The 16,611-nt window shown below is 44.4% G+C and overlaps 1 protein-coding gene across 1 annotated transcript in view; it reads left to right on the top strand.

Moving 5' to 3' along the window:
- The window catches only part of PPM1H (protein phosphatase, Mg2+/Mn2+ dependent 1H), a 139,113-nt gene that overhangs the window by 111,981 nt on the left and 10,521 nt on the right, over window positions 1-16,611 (top strand). Inside the window, exons 7-9 of the mRNA XM_065856405.2 lie at window positions 7,270-7,333; window positions 8,949-9,056; window positions 16,444-16,595. Of these exons, the coding sequence (XP_065712477.1) occupies window positions 7,270-7,333; window positions 8,949-9,056; window positions 16,444-16,595 (324 nt within the window). The remainder of the gene's footprint in view (window positions 1-7,269; window positions 7,334-8,948; window positions 9,057-16,443; window positions 16,596-16,611) is intronic.

Genomic DNA, 16,611 nt, shown 5'->3' on the forward strand with positions numbered 1-16,611 from the left:
TGCCTGGTATTAATTTCCTCCCAGCAACTTATATTTTCATAATTTAATGATTATGGGCCACCTTTGCAGCACTGGGCCTTTCTGGAAGAGGGGAGAGGTAGGATGTCATTTTTGCAGCAGAAATCACAATCCACAGCCACTTGCCTTGGTTTTTTTTTGGTCTTTGCTCTCGTGTCTATTGCGAGGCAGCCAGGAGCGGGACAGGACGTGCCTCTCTGATGTGCACAGCCGCAGCAGCTTGCTGGGTTGTGCCTGGGTGTCTGGGGCACAGTTCTGCGATGATGAATGGCTGTTTGCGATGTGCATGTTATGCATCTTCTCAAGATTTGCAGCCCTCGCTGCAGGAGCAGCGGGAGGTGAGAGCTGACCTGCTGCGTACAGCACATCTCCTGACAGTGACGAATGGCTCTGCTTTCCCCAAGTGCACACATGCCGCAGGAGCTGAGCCAGTGTCTTCGGGGCAGGAGAAAGCAGAAACAAGAAAGTAATAGCGACGCAACAAAAGAGAAAACTTAATGTCTGGGGTAAAGCTCTTTGTAAATGGTCTCTCTGGGGCCAAGTGAGCCCAACGAGAATGTGGTTGGTCTGAGTCATATCCTGCAGGAGCATTTCCTTCTGGAAGCAGCGCTTCTAAGGCCTGTCCCTGCATGGCTATGTGACTCTGCTTGGGCTTTGCCTTGGCACGAGATCAGGTGCCACACATGCAAACAAAAGGCTCCCAGTCTGTTTTGTCAGGCGGAAACTAAACTGAAATAAAACAACTCTTCCTCGTGGTAAGGTGAAGTTTCTTCCTCTGTTCCTGATTTCTCTGGCTTCCCCAGCTGCACAGATTTAACATAACCTCTGATGGGTCCCTAGGAAATCCTCTTTCTGTTGCCACCCAGGATTGACTTACGGTTCTGCTCCTGGCTGAGAAGAGGCCCCTTGTTACCTGGAGGAGTTTCTAGCACTGTTGTGGGATGGTGAGGTCCCTGCTTGCTGTGTCTCACTGCCTGTCCCATCCTATGCTACAGCAATCTTTCCCAGAAGAGTTTGCTGCGTGATTGCTCCTTAACAGCGGATCCTCCTTCCAGAGGATCCCAACTAGCAAGTGTGGAGCAGGCACTGCAAGGTGAACATGCCGTCCTTCTCCCAGCTGCCTCACCACATCCTTTTAACAAGTAGTACAACAAAACGGGAATTTACAAACAGTTCTTCTGTCCATCACAGTGCATTCAGCCTATAGGGTGTTAACAGCCCACTTCTGCTACCTCTCTATCTCCGAAGTAAATTGCTGACAAACCTTCCTGTTGGTCGTTTACAAGTACAAGAGATGAAGTAAATTTTTAGAAGTGTTCAAGACAGCAAATTCGGAGCGGGGTGGGGGGAGGGGAAGCCACAACACCCTTGGCCTGGTGAGAATGTTGCAGAGCATGGATCCACTTGCTGTGCAGCTGCCATGTCTGCACACAATTTCGGTCACTCATGGGTGGCAGAAGCTCAACCAGTCCCAAGTAGCGAGTTACTTGCTCTGTCCCTTCCAGCCTCCTCAGCATGAAGGCAGCAAAGGAAGGCTGCTTATAAATACCATAATTTAATTTTTTTTTCCAGATTTTTCCCCTTTTTGGGGCAAGGACATCTCTAGATAGTTGGTCTAGATACTCTGACTTTTCCTCCACCTCTGTCTTTTAATGCTCCCATAGAAGTAAACCGACTAAAAAAAATCAGCCACGCTGTGGGAAGTGCCTGAGAGAAGCTGGTGCATGAATCTTTAAAATGAGCTGGCCTGGACGGATGGAGTTTGTTTTGCTTAGGAGAATTTCTTCCACAGGAGTATGTGGTGCGGGGGAATGTGTCCTCTCCAGACAAAGTTCAGCTTCCGTCTTAGGACTTTACACCATAGTGAAGGCTCCCTGGGGATCCAGAGCTCACATGCTGGTCTGATTTGACCAAAGCCAGGCTGAGATATTTTAATTTATTTTATTTAGTTAGTTAGTTAGTTAGTTAGTTTTAGTAGATGGATAGACAGAACTGGGATTTGCAAAATGAAACGTCGTACATTTTCAGACTCAGGAGTTTCTGATTTTTCTGAAAAAAAACACATCTTTTAAAACTTGCATGTTTTCCTCTTTACCTGAAAGAAACCCTAGGGAGAGTATCTTGGTTAAGAGTAGATGTTTCCCTAAAAACTGTTTTCTGCACATGTGCACATGCGTCTGTTGACTTTAATCCATTTGGGTTTGCCATCATCTTTTAACAAAATTACTGTAATTTGTGTGCTTTTATTATCTTTGTTTATCGTAGTTTTGCCTCATTAAACTATATGTCAGATCGGTAATAGGGGAAAAACAGTGAGGCATGGGAACATTAAAGCTAATCTACCTAGAGGATACTTAGGATCAGACAGTGCCGTCTGGATTTAGAGATCCTGACTCTGCAGAAGCACATATGTGTAAGGACATCTTTTAAAAAGTGAGGGCTGGATCCAGCCATAAATTGCACAATTTTCAGTGGCTCTGTGCCTAACCTGTCCTACACGTTTTTTTCTTCCTGGGTAGTGGTTTAATGCCTGTAGTTCAGTACTGATAAATGGTTCCTTTTGGGTTGGTGATTTAAGTTCTATTATCCAAAGGGCTAGCTCAGGTGCACTGATTCCTTCTGTGGGAGGAGAAAAAAAAACCAAACGTTTCTATCCAGTTTTGTGCTGCTCAGGGGTTAAAATCTGTTTTTCTGTTGGTATGACTAAGGAGAGCTGACCTTGGGGGACAGGAGGCTGGTTGATTAGCTGAGGTGGTTTTGTTGTGGGATTTTTTTGGGGGGGTGATTGGGGGGTGTTTGGAGGTGGTTCTGGGTTTGGGGTTTTTTACAGAGTGGTAGCAAAGCAGTGCTAGAAATACACTGCATCCACAAACCTGTCTCAAAGGAGAGCCTTGATCCTTGTACTATGAACTAGGACATTTCTGAAGCTGTAGTGCTTTTTCTTCCTTGCTTGCCACAAGTGGATTTTGCTCTATGCCCCACAGTAAAGCCATTTAATGATTCTTTTTGCTCTTCTTCAGGTTTAATTCTCAGTTTACTATCAGGTATCACTAGCAGAGATGTGAAATACAGACAAACTTTCTAAAGCCAAAAAGCCAAGTGCTATGGGAAAGCAGAACATGAAGTTACAGAGTTTGGATTCCCCTATCGCTCACAGAACTGAGTCTTCCAGGTTAGAGTAGATTGTGTTTTTACCACCATCTGTTGTGCCTGGGGATGCCAATGCAATTCTTTTCATGACAGTAACCTTATGCAGTTTACTGCAAAAAAAAAAAAAAAAAATTTTTTTGGGGGGTTGTCAACAACTTCTACTCTTACATGAATTTGTATGTGCTTTGAGAAGGTCAACTTTGAGAACAAATTATATGGCAAGACAATGCATAACACATGTAAGAAATTATCTAGGATTTTGTCCTGAAATCTGTATTTAGGAGCTGACAGTTTTTCAAGTTCTGATCCAGCAATATGCAGGTAACTTTGGTAATATTTTATTTATGAGTGCCTAAAGCACTCCTAATGACCTCAGCGCTGTAGGAAATTTCTTCCTTAGATTGTTTTGTGCATTTAGTAGCTTCTGGTGATTATTTTGCCATGTATTTAGAGCAGATTCCAGATAGCATATGAGTAACATCATGTCAGTCCTAGTTCTTTCGTTCTGACATCTCTTTTGGCTCCTGGTGCGATTTGGCCCAGTTTTCCAAAATGTTGATCCTGAGTCCAAATGTAACTTTGTGGGTGGCACATATGTCAAGCCCTAGTTGACTATTTTTGGACAGCGGTAGCATTTCATAATTCTTTTGAAATGAAAAGAAAAAACTAAATTAACTGAAAAAAATGGAGCTAGATCTAGCTGGGCACAAGCTTGACTCTTCTACTCCTCCCTCCACCCCCCTGTTTTTCCATTTGGAAAAATAGAGGTTTACGTGGCAGAAGCACTTGACAGGATCTAGGCTCATTCAGAGCAGCAAGCAATAGCACAACCTTGTCTTTATAAGCTGTCGTGTCCTGCCCTGGTGACCACTGAAACCTCCAAGGACGCAGATAAGAAAGATGGGGAGAGTGGAGGGTTGCAATCCTGTGTTGGTTAAAACAGTGAGCTGAGCTGAATTTTGTAGATGGCTGAATAAGGCCAAGTTGGCACTAAAAAAGCCAAACCACCCCCTCAGGTTCTCCGTATGTCTGTATTTGATATACCTACTACTGTATTATATCTTTATATACTGCACGATCTGAACAGCACAGGAAGGCATAAATGCAACTTTATTACGTAAAATCAAGTGAAATAGTCCAGAAGGTTGTAGCCTGTGTGAAATAAACGCACGTACAAAGTACAGGAGGTTTCACAGGGCATAAATCAAAATGAACTTCATAGTTTCCTTCCTTCCTTCTCCCCAGTGCAGTTGCTGAGCTGCTGGCTGAAAAGCTGTCCTTCATCCTTCTCTTGCAGCAAACCACACGCTCATATATTATTAATTCTGTTTCGCTAGTAATGCAGGACATAGGTACTTTTTTCTAGAGTGTCTCAGGTTGCTTTTCAGTGTGTCTGTGCCAGCTCCACTTCTGTGGTTGCAGTTCTGAGCATTGTTTTTTCAAGTGCTGATAATTTTCCAGGCAATAGCAACATCAACAAAAACAGCATGTTTGAGATGAGTCTTGACACCCAAGTTCTGAGCCCCAGAGATTATTTGCTGTGAGAAACCACAAAACAAATCACTGTAGCCCTCTGGGCCTCCCTCGCTTAGTCACATAGCTTCAGGAGGTCATAGGCTAGCCAGCTGCCCCTCCTGATCTGCTGATGAAACATTAGCTTCAGCCCTTGCAACACAGCCTGTTCCAGCATCCTTGCACCCATGTGTCACAGTTGAAGGCCCTAGGGATGATGGTCCTTATAGTGGTTCCATAGAAGATGCTGGACTTCGCAGTGGGAACCATTCTTTTGAGGGACACCAGACTAAATGGTGCCTTTTTCACACTTTTTTTTTTTACCTCCTTCTTCCTAAAGTGCAGTGAGTGTGAGGTGCTATGCAGGAACATAAGGAAGGAGGGAAGAGGGCAGAAAACTTGCTCCCTGTTTTTGGCTACTTACAAGACCGTGTGAAGTGAGGGCTTCAGTCTTAAGTATTTGTAGTTACCGTGCAGATAATATATTTTGTGGGTAACGAGTGGCTTTTGGTCACATCAGCTTACTCTTGTTTGCTATTTGTAACAAACATGCACAACAACTTGAATGATCCAGTAGGAATGGTTGTCTTGTTGGGCTTGGGATCTGATTGATTCTGCCTGAGATGGACTCAGCTTATGTCCTTTTTCTTGGTGTCAGAACACAACTGGGTCTATGCAAGGAATAGAAAAGAGTTCAGACTCCTCCTCAAGGAGCTTTCACCAGGGCCTCCAGCACTGCAGGCCCAGCTGGAAGCTTTGGGACATGTTCATGGGCAGGCAGGGATGGTGAAATTCTTCCTCCACATTCAAACCAAGATATCCAAGTTGGTGAGGCAGAGACAGTAGCTATTTTATTCCCTGTTGGAAATAAAGGAAGGAATGAGAGCAAAGTCTATGACTGACTCATCCTTCCTGACAAAATGTTCTTGCAGGATTTAAACACCACAGAAGTTTTATCATGCTGACTACTTGTGGTGGTCTGCACCTTTTTGTTTGGCTTAACAGCTAATCTGTTGGCCCTCCCAAGTATCCTGGTTATCTACACAAGATATACTCAACTATGTGGTCTCCCATGAGCACCCACTATGTTTTGCAGATTTCACCTGGTTCCATTTTGGGGATTTCACACATAGTAATGTTTTGTAATACTGCAGGAATGGAGTCCTCCACTACTGTTTCTTCTTTGCATTTTGGTTGCTTTTCCTTTTTTCTTCCCCTTCCACTTACCCCCAGACTCTAATATGGGCCATACCTGTGATTACTGGGAAATACAAAGGTGAGGCTTAAATGTCTATGCTACTCTCTTTAAGTCTGAGGCTTGCTGAGGTGATAAAGTACATATAGCTGTGTAACACAACACCCATTATTGGTCCCAGGTCTGTGCCATATTTTGGTGAAGCAGGGGGTAGTTCAATTCCAATATGGGATTTCACCCTTAGCTTTTAATTTCCTGCTGGTTTTTGCCACGGCCTTAACATTGCTTAAACCCGATCAAATGCGACTCCCCGGAGCTCACACAGCGGGGGCCGGGGGTGACTGGCAGGGGACCCGCACCGTCCCTCCTCCCGCCTCTCCCTTCTGCTGTCGTGGGGAGCGCTGAATCGCACCCTTTGGGTGCTGGGGACAGAGGTGGTCTGGGAGGAAAGGACAACATGTGGGGAAAGCCTGGGGAGGGGCAATTTTGTGGTGTGAAGGGAAACATGTCCCTCTGGGATAAGGTGCTTTGACCAAAGAGACTCCCCAGCGCCTCGTCTCGAGCATGTGTTACACAAACTGCAGGACTCCGCAGTTTATGAGAATGACAGCTGTCTATTTATTTTTATTTTTTTATTTCTCACTGGCAAAATTGCTCACCTTCTCACCTCATCAGTGTCAACAGCTGGATGTGTAAAAGGCAGAGTACGCAGGCATGAGGTAAACGGAATCAGAGCATGAACATTTACTTCTCTTGGCCACGGCAAAACTGCTGTGAAATGTGAAATCTCTGACGATCTTGACTGTTGCAGTCAAGGTCAAATGAGCACTAAATATCCTTCTAAGACTCTTCAGCACTTGAAGCTTGCCATGGTTTAAGCAGTCCTGAAAGGTGAGAACAGGACCAGAGAGCTGTTTCACACTTTGTGTACACGTCCTGTCGCTGTTCACCGTTTCACGTTAACAGTGTGAATCCAGTCACTGGTTAGTTTCTTGGTGAGTTTGCGGCTGGGTTTTTTTGTTTGGTTGATTGGGGGTTTTTTATGACACTGTAGTACAGTATAGTTGCTGCATTAGCCAACAATATCTTACCTGATTAGGATGTTATTCCAGTATACCTCTTTTTCTTTGCAAGCAATAGGAGCAGCTTGGCATGTTAGATATTTCCTTGTGTTCACTTTTTCTTTTGGTGAAGTGGAGAATTCTTGAGGCAAAATCTTTCCACGGAAAAATAAATTTACATCTTGGTTCAAAGACAGAGTCCCCAGGAAAAATAGTGTGGTTTGATTTTTTTGTTTTGTTGGGGTTTTTTTTAAATCACATCTGCTTGTTTCAGGGCACTGGGTCACTAATTGAGTGCAAGCTTTATAAATGTTGTTTGTCCTCCCCCCACAGGGCATACAAAACAATTGAGGAAGATGACTTGAAGTTTCCCCTGATATACGGAGAAGGCAAGAAGGTGAGCACGTTTGCTTTTTTTCAAACCAAAGGAAGAAGGAATTCTGTGCTGTTTACCACTCAGTTTAGCCTGTGGCAGTCCAGTATTTTCCACTCAGTATCTCTTTATTTTATTGTTTTGACAGCTTGAAAGAATATCTTGGTTCTGTCATAAATCAGTCTCATGTCTTGGGGGGTGGCAGGGGGAGCTCAACATACTAAAAAGCATTTTTTATAGCACACATAGTCATTTGCTGTTCAGTTTGCTTTTGTTTTTCTTTCATTGTAAGTAGGCTACAATGAGACTGTCTTAAATAATTGACTTAAAATGTTCCTGGTTTCATTGTAAAATGTAACTAGGTTGGATGAAGACAGCAAAATACCTCATGTTTACTGAAAACAAAGCAGGAGGATATTTAATAACATTTTAGAGTGCCCTGAGATGCAAAACACTAATTTAGGAAGGAGAGGGATCAGGGTGGGATTTGGGAATTATAACACCCCTTAACCATATCTTCCTCAGCTAGTGTACGTGAACTCGATGTTGAATTTTTCTGATGCTGATAGTTTTTCTTGAAAGAGAGAAACGAACCGTTCTGTTTGGGTGTACTTTGTTTCCAGCTCTGTGATTAAGAACAGTCAAATCATTAGTGCTGATCCCAGCAAGCTTAGCTGGATGCAGCAATAGGATCAATATAAGGACGCAGTGGTGTCAGTTTGCCGATATTGGTATGCTCGCTGTGTTTCTAAATACTGCTCCCCTGCTGCATTAGGTTCTTATCTCGATGCAAAATACACGCTCTTCAAAATTAGCCGAAGTTTTGAAGGTTCAGACCTGCAGCTTATCTCTGAATTTGGTTAGGTTTATAATTATTTGCAAAATGTTTCATGCACATCTTTTTAATTTACTTTGGTATTGCCTTATAGAGCCAGGGGTTAGTGAGGCAAAATAATTTTGAAGTCAGTTGCTCGCTGTTATTGATGCTGTGAGCTCTCTTGTTCAGAAGCTGCTGCAGCTAAACTAGAGTTTGAGAGAAACGATACACAGACAGCAAGGTGCCCCGTGAGGCTGTCTGCCTGCTCAGTCTTTGGAGCGGTGTTCGTGAAGAGCCCAGCACCTCTTGGGAGACATCTCATGTCGCAGAGGAAGGTGCTTGTTGGAAGGAAGTTGTAGACCTGAGGTAACAGCAGACCTGGCTATCCAAAGGGGAGAGCACTGTGGTCAGTGCCACTGTCACCCGTGTGTTCAGCAATTTAAGGTTGCCTTTGGCACTTTTCCTTGGCGGAGGGAATATATGGCAATATGTCAATAGAATGAAGCCCAAGGCACTTAGACTCCTCATCCTTTATATAAAACCTGTTTACTAACAGTATAATTTGCTGGAGGAATGCTCTTTTAGACTGGTGAGGGACAATGAGGTGACTGGGATGTGGATGAATACAAAGCTTAGAATAATGAGGGAAATGGAGATGACATGAGTGTAAAAAGCTTTGAAGTTGATCAGCTGTGTTTAATCTAGAGTTTCTGGGAGAGAAAAGGGAATTCATCCCAGTTATGGAATAGGAACATAGTCTCATTCCCCAGTGACACAGGGCATGTAACAAGATTTGATGCCATTGCTTTTCTTTATTTCCAGGCTCGAGTTATGGCGACAATTGGAGTGACCCGAGGACTGGGAGACCATGACCTGAAAGTGCACGACTCCAATATATACATCAAACCTTTCTTGTCCTCATCTCCCGAGGTAAAACAGCAAAGGTTCAACTATCTGATTTGTGGGAGAGAAACTTAGTGTGCTCATTTGTTCTTCCCAAATTTTCCATTCTGATTGTGGTCCAATCCAGGTAACATGCTGCCCTTCCCGAAGGTGGGGAGTTTTATAAGCTCCTCACCTGTGTGCCCTGGTTGCTCCACATCTCTGGCAGAGCATTGATCTCTGCTCTACGGTTATGCGATAGCCTCACCATTCGGTGCAACAGACACCCATCTCTCCTCACCTCCATGTGCTCCAACTCCCCTTGAGGCCTAGATCATGTTGTCTTTGCAGAAGCTGATGTAAATCTGTGTTCGCCAGAAGGGAGCACTGGATATCTTCCACGGTAGCATAGTATCCTGCATTACACAGAGGATAACAGATCAACTCTTAAGCAGGAAAATGCCAAGAACAATTGGAAGGGTGCTTTATGCTTCTGTCTGTCTGCCCCTTCACCTCCAGTTCTTAATTCTTTATGATGCTTTTGTGCAGACACCAAATAATGACAGGAATAGCAGTGTGTATTTCCCAAATGATGGCATAATGAAGGGATTATGCAGTATTTGTGTTAAGGGTAGTTTTAAATGCCTCCACCCTTTTGACTTGCCTTGCCACAAACAATTCCAGTTTTTGACCACCAGAGACGTTGCAGTGAAGGATATCAAGCCTTCCAAAGGGATCTGAATCTATTTGTTAACAAGAAACATGCAAACTTTGCTTTTTTTTTTTTCCTCTGTAACTGCATTCCTATTCCTACATCAAGGAACAGATGACACGTATTTTTCATAAAATATTAAGCAAGGGCAAGCCATCTGATGACAGCACAAAAAGAGGAGACTTTTCCTCCATGGCCCAAATGCTGAGAACTGTCCACTGTTAGCTGGGTTGCTGGAGATTTAGCCATATCCAGTACTTGACCTTGAATCTATTGCTTGCTCTAGCAGCGCAAGAGAATGACAATACACAAAGGACATACTACTGCTAGGAAGGAACCAAATTATGAAATCAACTTTGCTTAGGTCATCTTTGAGACTTTAAAAATAAAAATTTTAAAAGTGCTGAGTGATTCTGGCCCTGAAGAAAAGGAGGAGATCTACAGGCAGACCTTTCTTCACATTTCCTTGCTGTCAGTCCAGTACCTTCTCTCTCCCCGCTTTGAATGTGTGATATCACTTGGGACCTGCTGCTGTTCTCCTCAACCAGGCAGGCAGCAGCTCTCCCCTCATCACTGTGATGGATTTGTTTAGTGCCAGCAAAATGATGCAATTCTACCTATTTATTTTTCTTTCTGGCGTGCTGAGACCCAGTGTTTCTGGGATATGTAATGGCTGCAGCACAGTATCTCAGCAGTATCATCTCTGCCAATTGCTGCTGCAGTATTTGTCTGTGTGTATAAACCAAAGCTTCTCATGGGCTTTGCTGATTTGTGTGGAGTGTCTGTACATGTTCAAATTCTGGAATATGACATCCAGTTCATATGCTATCCACGTTTCAGGATCTCTTAACTGCTTTGCAAAAAGGAAGCAAAATTGGCTTTGTTTCCACATTCCCTTCAGAGCTAAATTCAGCAGAAATGTACTGGGGCAGGAGGAGGAAAGACAGAGCACCAACCACCTCAATTTAGACATACTGGCAAAAAAAGCCCTGAATTTTATTAGGAAGTAACATATGCTCCAACTTGCTTTCCAATTGCACCTCCTTCCCTTAATGATCGCTTCCTAGAGAGAGCCCCAGGGTTTATCTCCTCATGCTTTCCTCTGACTTGTTCTGTCCATACGCGGACAGTGCACCTTGCGCTTCTGCATTAGGAAACAATGTCTTTATGCTGCCATCTGGAAAGCTTGGCACTTGGAGATAAAGGCAGTGGCAGTTGTATTTGGCCCTTGTGCAGCATTGGATTTTCAATTGTTTATATAGAGGTAGGGAAGCACAATGTCTGCTTTCCAGAGCTGGAAAAGGGGAGGCACAGGAAATTGAGGCGCACAGTGAGTCGTGACAGAGAGAGGATCCAAGTCCTCTGGCTTCTGTTTCTGTGCTGTAATTACAGCATCCTTTCCCAACCTGGGGGCAATGTGGTGAGTTTTCAGAATATTTAACTTCCAACATGACAAAGATGTGGTATGCCCTGTCCACCAAAATTTAGCTGAAGGAAAAATAAGCATCCCTGAGACTACATCCAGAAATAGACATATAAAAGTAATTTCAGGATGGTGTGAAATGATACTTTGATAGAGTGCCAGGCTATGAGAGGAGAGGTCATGTAGCCAAGATTGACAAATGTAATCAGGATTCAGTGGCTCAGCTGTTACAAGACCAGATTTGGAGGACTTCTGCAGGTTGGTGAGCTCTGGAGAATTGAGCCTTTTATAATGAACTGGAGTAGCACAAAGCAGGCAGGCCATGGCTGAGGCTCTCTGGCATGGAATTAAATATTTATTTTTCATAATGGAACAGTTCATTTGAAAGCTTTCAGCAGGAAATTCTGCTTTTTAAAGCTCAGCAAGATCTGCCTTGTTGCAGCTGAAAAGCAGAATTTCATCCTGAAACGTTCTGAACGGCAGCTCAGCTGTTTGGTGGGCAGAGGTGCCGCTCTCGTGGTGGCACTTGGCCCTCGCCAGCGATGAGCCCGACGCCAGCCACCACAGCAAATAAGAAGGTAATGAAGGAGAATTTTTCTCCTTTCATTATGTTTGTAAAAATCTTTCTGACAACTTCACAAATATGTCAAATGAGACTGTTTCAGATTCACATCTGCCTTCTGGAGAAATCGTTAGGAATTACACTGTTTAAAGGAATAAGCAAGGCAAAGACTTAGAGAAGTATAGCATGATCAAAGGGAATCAAGGTGGTTTCAAGAAGCAAACATCATGCTTTAGTGGCTTGAAGTCCTTCAGGTCTATGTCTACCAGAGAATTTACAAAAAATTCATAAATGCAGTGGATGGTCTTGCATGAGCACTTTGATTTCTCAGAAAACATTTGAGAAACTGTTCTGCATCACAGGTTATTAATATAAGAGATATGAAGCTATGGATTAAGTGGAAAGTTGGCACAGTCTATTGGAAATTGTCTAAAGGGCAGGAAACAAAGGGTGGCAGTAAAAAGCTAAAAGGAGATTAATTGGTGTGTGCTGCAGGGAGCAGTGTTGGGACCCGCTTTTTATTATTTACATATAAATTACTTGGAGGGTGGTATTGAAAGATCTTGTCGTTTGCCAGCGAAGCTGTGCTGGATAACACTGCGCATGAAAAGGGACGATACAATTAAGAAAGGGCTTAATTTATTGAAGTAGCCGAGTTGATCAATAGTGGAGGCGAGTGAACGTGGGCTGTTGTTTGGCTCGAATTCCCATGGGGCCAGCTGCTGAGGACACTTAAGGTGGCTGCAGGCTCGTGTGTCGCTCTGCTGTGAGCGGGTTTTCAGCTGCAGGGACTCGCCTTGGCTGCCTCTTAAAAACAAACCTAGCAAACAAGCCGCAGCACCTTTGCTGTGGTCCTTTTCAACAGACAAATGCAGGTTTTGTCTGGTGGGTAGATCCATTTGAAATGTAAATATAAAACCAGCCCACCTGTTTGTTCATTGCTTGCCCAGAGCATTTTTCTCAGTGCTCTTGACTGCATGTAGGTGAGCAATTTGGGAAACAAATACCTGGATTGAAGAAAGCTGTTATGTGTCAAAAGGCATTACACATGTTCAGAAAGGTGTTGTGTGCGACTGTGGGCTCTAGCGGCCTGTTTGCACTGTTACCTGCCAGCAGAGGTTTGTAAGTACCAGTCAGGATAAAATAAAAAGTGTAACCCAACTCTTATTGTCATGGATTTTTGTGTTACTAAGGTGGTGATCCTTACTTATAGTTAGCTTGCTACATTTTCTGGTTTCTAAAGTAAAGTTCAGCTGGTTAACAGGTCAGCTATTCCACGTCAAGGCATCAGTGGATAGTAGAAGTATGGTGACCAAACTGAGCTCCTGGACATGAGTACTGTGAAGCGGTATGAGGATTAACATCTGGATGCAGAAGCAATGAGTCATGAGGGCAAGTATGAAGATTCTGGGTGGAATTGCAAAGATACTTGTCAAGGCTACAGCACCAGTTAAGGAAACCTCTGTGGTGTTGGATGGTGTCTGCACTAGTGGGGTTATTTGATACTCTTTTGCAGTGCGTGCAGCTTTATGCAAACTTAGGTCACAGACAGAACATTGCTTAAACCTTGATGCTGTTTAGTTGCCTGAAATAAAGGTATGGGAAGGAGGTGCAGTGGGTTAGATATGTTGGTTCTGGAATTAAAAAAAGAAAACAAAATTAAAAGTAGTAATTTCTATTGGAGGCAACAAGCTGCCTTCAGTCACATAAGATTTAAAGGGCTGCAGGGTTGCTTGTTGTCGCAGGCTTTTAAGTAACCCCCTGCATCTCTGCTTGTCATTCCAGAGCTCTGGAATACCACACTCCCTCTCTGTTTTTTGCACAGCGTGTGTGGAGGATGCTGTGGGGTGTTGCACGGTGTGGGGTGTGTGGAGCAGGTGTTCAGTGAGCCCTGCTGGTCTGAGCATCCATCACACACCCAACCTGGGTGCCTCCGAGGGCTCTGCTGTCATGCTGTTCCATGCCCAGCAGAATGCACAGGTCATTGCTGCAAGAGACCCTTGTTGACCCAAGTAAGAACTAGAACAAGGCTGCCAGCAGAAAGCTGAAGGGTTAGGAGCTGGCCTGTTTCTGCACTTGGGCAAGATGGTTTGTGAATGTAACCTGAACCTACACAGACTGTGCAGCTCTAAATTAACTAATTTTTACCTACATCTGTATTTTAGAAAGCTGAGTAAAGACAGAAAGAGCTTAAGAAAAAATGAAGTATCACATGGACATGGCTGCTCTACTGTGTTGCTGCTGTGGTAACTGGAAGGCAGACAAACCTGCATTTCAGTGAAGGTTTTGTTGCATGTTCAACTGGTCCTTGTATACAAGAATTTTACCTGAAGTTGGCCCAAGCTTGCCTCCCGTAGCCTTGGCACTCTCTTTTCGTATCCTGGGTACCAACCATCCCTTATTGCTCACCCCACTGCCCTTCTCTGCACCTCTTCTGACATACAGTTCCTTCTCAGTCGCAGCCCTTTCTGGAGGTGCTCAGTTACAAAGCTGTTGCTTTTAGGAAGTTCCCAGGTCTACCTTGTTCCCAGATTAGTCATAAAATTAGTGATTACATTGCTCGTTGGTTGTGTTGGGTTTTTTGTTTGGTTGGTTGTTTTTCTGTTTCCCAAAAAAACTAAACATGTTCCTGGTATAATAATCATCCGTTCTTGGTGTTAATCTAGCATTGTGCTACACCAAGGATTTGGACCTTTTGACTTGTAGATTGGCTGTAGGTAGCTTTGAAAAGTTCCTTAGGTGCCCCAGCACCCCTCCCCAGTTGGACAAGATGGTTCATTTCAGAAGGATTCAAATAAGTGACACATGGTCTTGGTTTCCCGGCTTCTCCCCCACCAACACTGCAAAAAAAGGCTCGTGTGATGTGATGTGTACTTTTCCTGGGAGGGAGAGCCGTAGGAGATGTGTTTTTCCTAGCAATGACATTCAAAGCTTGGTTATTCCTGTGAGGGGTTTGCTGCTGAGTGCATCCTTGAGCCTTATCCCCAATGCTCTCTCAAATATTTGCCTGTACCCAAGAGATCTGAGCAGAACACGTGGTGTTTATTGATGGCTATGTTGGCCAACTTAACCCCATGCCCCAGTGATTTCCAAGTTGAAACCCTGGGCTCTTAGAGGCTGAACTAAATTTTGGGGAATAGGGACTGTGACAGCTACTGATTTCTGTGCAATGGGCTCGGGAGGAGAGCTGCACTGCCTATAGGGATCTTTTCTGTAACAGTATTCCCACTCAGTCTGAATAAGGAGATATGCTCTAATGAAGAGAGTATCTTGCCTTGACTTTAATCCTCTCCAAAGTCCTTATTCAGCTGCTACCTTAGATAATGAAGTGGAGGTTACATTTTACAAATGACCTTCTTGTGCTTTTGAGTGAAAGGCGAACAAGCAAGGATTAGCAGTGAGGTCTAGGTGATTTTTTTTTTAACTCCAATACTGTCTTCAGTCCCATAAAATCATAATTACATTAAAAGGTCCAGGCATTTTGTATGCATTGCCTGCTCCATGGCTCCTAAGGGGAGAATGCACCAGGAGCGAGAATAAAACAGCTCATATTTTCTAGTTATGCCAAACGCTTGTTCCAACAAATGTCCCGGCTGCTGCTGCTGTTAGTGGAGCCCAAGGCCGGAGCAGGGTGCCTGACGAGGTGCACCATTTCCAAACTTCAGTACAGATGATCGTTTCCTCCTGTCTGCCTTGCCAAGGCTGTCACACTTCATTCAGGCAGTGGTTCTTGCTGTTGGTAATTAAAGTTCTCCGTGAGTGTTTCATCGTGGCTCCCCATCACAGCCTGTGAATTGCAGGCCGTTTGTCAGCTGGAAGGCAGCCTGTGCTGGAAGGAGAGTTACGCCCAACTAAAAGGCTCATTTTAAAACACTTGCTGTGACCTCTGCTGGTATCCTGACTCCACTGACGGCCTCCCACCCCGCCTGTGTCTGCCTTGTCTGCTCCTGGCTTTCTCCAGCCGTGTTGAGGGGAGGGCAGTCAAGTCGCTGTGTTACAGAGGTGCCAGCAGCAGTGGTCAGCCTGCCTGGGGCTGCAGACTGACAAGGTGAAGCCAGTGGGCATTTTAATAGTGTGAATACGCTTGGGGGTTCATTTCTGTGCAGATTTTGAATCAGTCTCTGCCTGCTGAACTCCTTACAGTTACGTATAACTGAGCAGCTAAACAGTTTTTCTCTGTTTTATGGAACTACTCGCTTGCGCAGGTGTAATTCTTGAGGGCAGCAGCTGCCTCTGTTCTAGAAGAACGAATGTGATGCCTTCTGCCACGCACACAAGCATTTCTGAACATGTGCCATTTATCTGGCACAGTTAAATGGATCTGGACAAACAGTGAAAACAATTATTTGTGAATATTTTATTAGAAAATATCAAAAATTCATCAAATAAATTATTCAGCTTCCATATGACTAGTCCTGCCGATGATAGGGAAGAGCCTCACGCTGAAGCAGGCTGCGGGGTGGGGGAGGCTGTGAGCACTGCTGGCAGTGGGTGGCACGGTGCTCCACAGCCCCTCTCAGGAACACTTGTGTCCATCCTGCTGGGGTCAGCACCTGAGCCATGCTGGGCAGGAAGGGTTGCTGGCTCGAGGGCTAAATTGGAGACAGACCCCAGCAGTGGAGCCAGAGAGGTGTTTCAGTGCCCTGGCTGAACCTGCCAACTCACAGCCCAACTCAGCAATGTTTCACAGTCTGTCAGTCTCCTACATGGATATCTCTTGTGGGTTTTTTTGTTTTAGGTGAGAGTCTATGACCTCCTGCAGTATGAGCATGGGCCAGATGATGTTCTGATCCTAGCTACTGATGGACTCTGGGATGTGCTGTTAAATGAAGAAGTGGCAGAAGCTGTCACTAATTTTCTACCAAACTGTGACCCCGATGATCCCCACAGGTTCGTGCTCATCCCT

The sequence above is a fragment of the Patagioenas fasciata genome, chromosome 1, assembly GCF_037038585.1.
Source record: "Patagioenas fasciata isolate bPatFas1 chromosome 1, bPatFas1.hap1, whole genome shotgun sequence".
NCBI classification, from domain to species: Eukaryota; Metazoa; Chordata; class Aves; order Columbiformes; family Columbidae; genus Patagioenas; species Patagioenas fasciata.